Here is a 5,274-nt window from a genome sequence, read left to right on the forward strand (position 1 = left end):
TAAGAAGTACGAAAAGATTCGCGCCACGTAGTTCCAGCCGTGTGATGGAAGGGCCGTCGCTTGGCGCACAGCGAGCAAGCCCCGTTGATACAATGTCCATCATGCTTCAATTCAGCGGACGAAAGGGGTAGATCGCTGGATGAAACACGTCGATGTGTGGAGACAAGAAAGGGGCACGTGATCAGGCAACCGCGTGACTCCAGCTGGCATTAGAGGGGGAGTCGGCTGGTCGACCTTATCCTGTTTCTCCGCTCCACCTTCGCTCCAGCTACACTCGGCATCCAATATCCGCTTCTCTTTTCTCCTCCTTTTTTTTCTTTAAAAAAAATAATAATAAAATATAAAAGAACAAAATTTTTGAGGAAAATATAAATCAGTAATAATCCGATCGAATTCATCGGCCCCATTTTTATATCTCTATTATTTTTTCTTCTTCTTTTATACAGCTAGCTAAAGGAGGAGGCCGCCAGAACTAAAGATTTTCTTATTTATTTCTTCCCCTCGTTTTAATTTTTTTCCTCTCAGCCCTAACCTCCCACGTTCTCGCTCTCTCGAGCAAGAATTGAACCGGAACCGCCGCTGCAAGAGAAAGAAATCAATCAGGATAAGAGATAAAGAAATTCCATTTTAATTCGGCATAATTTCTCTCCAACTCCGATCAAGGTATGATTCTTCGCTCAAATCTCTCTTCCTTCAATCAAAATTTCTGTGTTTTCTCCTCTTTGATCTATATGTAATCCGATTCTTCGATCTATATGAGTTCCATATCGTTTGATTCGATAAGCTCGAAGGGTAGGGTTCGAAGGGGGATGGATTTTTTGGGGTGTGGGTGGTTTTCTAACGTTTTGATCCGATTCTTGGGGAGCGCAGGGCGCTGTTTTATCGAGATCGCGAAGATGATGTCGAGGTCATACACGAACCTCCTGGATCTGGCATCCGGGAACTTCGCGGCGCTGAGCGTCGGCAGCCAGGGTGCTAGCCGGAGGCGGATGCCCCGGGTGATGACCATGCCGGGTGCCCTCGCCGAGCTCGACGAGGAGGACCGCGCCGGCAGCGTCTCCTCCGACGTGCCCTCCTCTATCGCCCAGGACCGGATCATCATCGTGGCGAACCAGCTCCCGGTCAGGGCCAAGCGGCGGCCGGACGGGCGTGGGTGGAGCTTCTCGTGGGACGAGGACTCCCTTCTCCTACAGCTCAAGGACGGCCTCCCCGACGACATGGAAGTCCTCTACGTGGGCTCCCTCCGCGTCGACGTCGAGGTCCACGAGCAGGACGACATCGCGCAGGCCCTCCTCGAGCGCTTCAAGTGCGTCCCCGCCTTCCTCCCGGCCGACCTCCTCGAGAAATTCTACCATGGCTTCTGCAAGCAGCAGCTCTGGCCGCTCTTCCATTACATGCTTCCCTTCTCCGCCGACCATGGTGGCCGCTTCGACCGATCCCTCTGGGAATCGTATGTTCTCGCCAACAAGTTATTCTCGCAGAAGGTGATTGAGGTTTTGAACCCCGAGGATGATTATGTTTGGATCCATGACTACCATCTCATGGCTCTGCCGACTTTCCTCCGGAGAAGGTTCAATCGGCTGAGAATGGGGTTCTTCCTTCACAGCCCGTTTCCTTCGTCGGAGATCTATCGGACGCTCCCCGTCCGCGAGGAGATTCTCAAGGCGCTGCTCAACTGCGACCTCATCGGCTTCCACACCTTCGACTATGCCCGCCACTTCCTCTCCTGCTGCAGCCGAATGCTGGGGCTCGAGTACCAGTCCAAGCGGGGTTATATTGGGCTCGATTACTATGGCCGCAGTGTTGGTATTAAGATCATGCCGGTAGGCATCCATATGGGCCAATTGCAGTCTGCGCTCCAGCTCCCGGATAAGGATTGGCGGGTAAATGAGCTCCGCCAGCAGTTTGAGGGAAAGACTGTGCTGCTGGGTGTCGATGACATGGACATTTTCAAGGGAATCAACCTCAAGCTGCTCGCTTTCGAGCACATGCTCCGGCTACACCCTAAATGGAAGGGAAGGGCAGTTCTGGTCCAGATTGCCAACCCCGCCAGGGGAAGAGGACGAGATCTTGAGGAGATCCAGGCTGAGATACAGGAGAGCTGCAGGCGGATCAATGAGGAATTCGGGAATTCTGAGTACAGCCCGGTCGTATTCATTGACCGCCCTGTGTCCATTGTCGAGAGGATTACCTTCTACACTATTGCAGAGTGTGTTGTGGTCACTGCAGTGAGAGATGGGATGAATCTCACACCTTATGAGTACATTGTCTGCAGGCAGGGGATTGCTGGTTCTGGTCCTGGTTCAGAAGCTGATGGCCCTAGAAAGAGTATGCTCGTAGTCTCAGAGTTTATCGGATGCTCCCCATCGTTAAGTGGCGCAATCCGGGTCAATCCATGGAACATAGAGTCGACAGCGGAGGCGATGAATGAGGCGGTTTCTCTTTCTGATGCAGAGAAGCAGCTGCGGCATGAGAAGCACTACCGGTATGTTAGCACTCATGATGTGGCCTATTGGTCAAGAAGCTTCTTGCAGGACATGGAGAGGACTTGCAGGGACCATTTCAAGAGGAGATGTTGGGGGTTTGGTTTGGGATTTGGATTTCGTGTGGTGGCCCTCGACCCTAATTTCAGGAAGCTTAATGTGGATACAATTGTAATGGCCTATGAGAGGGCCAAGAATAGGGCTATATTGCTGGACTACGATGGGACGATGGTGCCTCAGTTGTCCATTAACAAGACTCCAAGTGCGGAAGTTATTAGGACCATCAATACTCTCTGCGCAGATAAGAAGAATGTAGTTTTCATTGTCAGCGGGAGAGGGAGGAATATTTTGGGGAAGTGGTTCTCGCCATGCGAGAAGCTTGGGATTGCGGCAGAGCATGGCTACTTCTTGAGGTATACTGTTGCTTCATGACTGCTTGACTTCTGTTTGTTTTTTCTTACCGCTCTTTCATACGATTTGATTTATCAACAGGAAAAATAAACAAGTATTTTTATTGATCACATTTAGTCATGCTGAGAAAAGGGCGATAGATAGGAAGGAAGTACTACTAAGGATACTTGAGTGCTTCCGAACAGAAAGTGTCAAAACCATCTTAATCGCAAAAGAGAATCATGCTCAATAGGGGTATCACTATGAATCTCTTTGCTAATGGAAAATGGCTGCCTTGTTTAGAATTGTGCCTTTAGTTGAATAGGGATTGGTTTTCTCCTAAATTAAGATTTATGCCAGGATGTCTCTAAAGGTTGGAAAATGATGATCGCCCATATATTCTTGCATTTGCACTGCTATTCATTAAGTCATCCATCACCTCTCATCAGAAGTTGGAAAAATTGATGGCAATTATGAGATTGTCACTGCTTAGTATAATAATTTATAAGTAAGAAGTATAATGCAAGATGTCATAATCTATAAATCCTCCTAAAATGATGAGGACATGCTTAAAAAAAAATGAAGGGGGCATCATATAGGCACTCTAACATTTGTGAATGATGGATGCCAGGATAATCTGGGTATAGGCTGTGGATTGTAAGTTTTACATGCTACCTCCTGGTCACTTGCTGCTATGGAAATGTTTTGGATCAATAGGACCAAAAAAACTAGAGTAATATGAAAAATGATGATAACCCCTTCTTTACATCATCATTTGCAGGTGGACTGGAGATCAAGAATGGGAAACTTGTTCCCAGAGCTCTGACTTTGAATGGATGCAGATAGCGGAGCCAGTGATGAAGCTCTATACTGAATCCACTGATGGATCCAGTATTGAAGCTAAAGAAAGTGCTTTGGTATGGCACCACCAAGATGCTGATCCAGGCTTTGGATCTTCTCAGGCGAAGGAAATGCTTGACCATCTAGAGAGTGTGCTTGCAAACGAGCCAGTCTCAGTGAAAAGTGGTCAATTCATTGTTGAAGTGAAGCCTCAGGTGTGTTCTTATATGACTGACTGACTGTTCATCTCCCTTATGCACAACTAAACACCAGACTCCAAATTATTATCTCCAGTTAACCTAATGACCATAAGAATGATCTTTCTTTAGCATCGTGGCTGGTGGTTGAATTCTTATTCCTTGCACCATTTGACAATCTCGAGCTAGTCATATGGTCATATCTAAGGTCATGTACAATTGCTGAGAAACTGAACCTGGCCAGGAGTGGTTGGATTCTCCTCATGACCTTTCTGACTGGCAGCTGAGTTATGCTGCAAATATGTCATTTTGCAGCTCCGCTGATATTTTTTTTCTAAATATATATACATATATATCAATCTCTTCTTGTGTTGGTGTTGCTTTGCAGGGAGTCAGCAAAGGCTCAGTGGCAGAGAAGATCCTATCGTCAATGGTGGAGAATGGGAGACAAGCAGACTTTGTCTTGTGCATTGGTGATGACAGATCGGATGAGGACATGTTTGAAGGCATTGCTGGTATAATGACAAGGAACCTGGTTGCCCCCAGCACATCACTATTTGCTTGCACGGTGGGACAGAAGCCGAGCAAAGCCAAATATTATCTGGACGATACTACTGATGTCATAAGCATGCTTGGAGCACTCGCAGAAGCCTCTGGGTCATCGTCCTCCACCGAGGGGATAATCGAACCATCCCCTACTGAGAGCTGATCCATCCCGTTGAACAGGTCCTCCTAGTCCACTTGTTCTTTCAACCAAATTCTAGGTAGAAGTAAAAATTTTTAATGGTTCTTAGGGCTGGAGGTGTCGGGCAATTGTTGCTTAGAGCAATTGAGATGCAACGGGGGTTACATTTGGTCAGACTGCTAAAGAGGTATAGCTGCGCAGCTGACCAGGTTCGTAAACTGGCTTATAATTTTTTTCCTGAAGAAAGTTTTATACTTTAGTTCAGCTACAAGAAGAGAGGCCGGTGTAGGGATTAGGTGTTACCAGATATCGTTTCCTTTGCCATTGAATTTGTGCAGTGGAGGCAGGTCCAGGGTCTCTGATGATTGACTTGTTAGCCAGCTGAATTTATCAATTCATAACACATGGTTTGCATGTTAGGGGGTGACTTTCATTCAATCATTTTTCTGTGTACATATCATGTCTCGCATTGCTGTGGTTGGTTTGTTATTAGAAACTGTCGACTCGGGAGGGGCGGGAGGAAAGGAGGGATAAAACTATTCCAAAATCAGATCTACTGTTTTAATTGACAAATTAGGCTGTTCTCTGCCTTTGGGTTCAGCGCAAAACAAAACGCAAATCCAAGGCCTTTATAAGGGGAAATTATATCCGGCGCCGCATGCATCATGCTAATCATCTT

At 47.0% G+C, this 5,274-nt stretch overlaps 1 protein-coding gene across 1 annotated transcript; it reads left to right on the forward strand.

Annotated features, from left to right (window-relative positions):
- Nucleotides 1-208: 208 nt before the first annotated feature.
- LOC103696127 (putative alpha,alpha-trehalose-phosphate synthase [UDP-forming] 7) lies at nt 209-5,014 on the forward strand. Its single transcript, XM_008777661.6, has 4 exons — nt 209-663; nt 871-2,896; nt 3,655-3,928; nt 4,299-5,014. The coding sequence occupies exons 2-4, from the start codon at nt 897-899 to the stop codon at nt 4,617-4,619; spliced, it is 2,595 nt and encodes an 864-aa protein (XP_008775883.3). The 5' UTR covers nt 209-663; nt 871-896; the 3' UTR covers nt 4,620-5,014.
- The last annotated feature ends 260 nt before the right edge of the window (nt 5,015-5,274 follow it).

The sequence above is a fragment of the Phoenix dactylifera genome, chromosome 1, assembly GCF_051530095.1.
Source record: "Phoenix dactylifera cultivar Ajwa chromosome 1, Ajwa_hap1_PhDact_Kaust_v1.1, whole genome shotgun sequence".
Taxonomy (NCBI): Eukaryota; Viridiplantae; Streptophyta; class Magnoliopsida; order Arecales; family Arecaceae; genus Phoenix; species Phoenix dactylifera.

What these genes read in the sequence shown, in the direction of transcription:
- LOC103696127 (XM_008777661.6), top strand. Translation starts at nt 897, where the DNA reads ATGATGTCGAGGTCATACACGAACCTCCTGGATCTGGCATCCGGGAAC. An exon ending in GAGCATGGCTACTTCTTGAG is followed by an intron (nt 2,897 to 3,654) that starts GTATACTGTTGC and finishes CATCATTTGCAG; the next exon opens with GTGGACTGGAGATCAAGAAT. An exon ending in TTGTTGAAGTGAAGCCTCAG is followed by an intron (nt 3,929 to 4,298) that starts GTGTGTTCTTAT and finishes GTTGCTTTGCAG; the next exon opens with GGAGTCAGCAAAGGCTCAGT.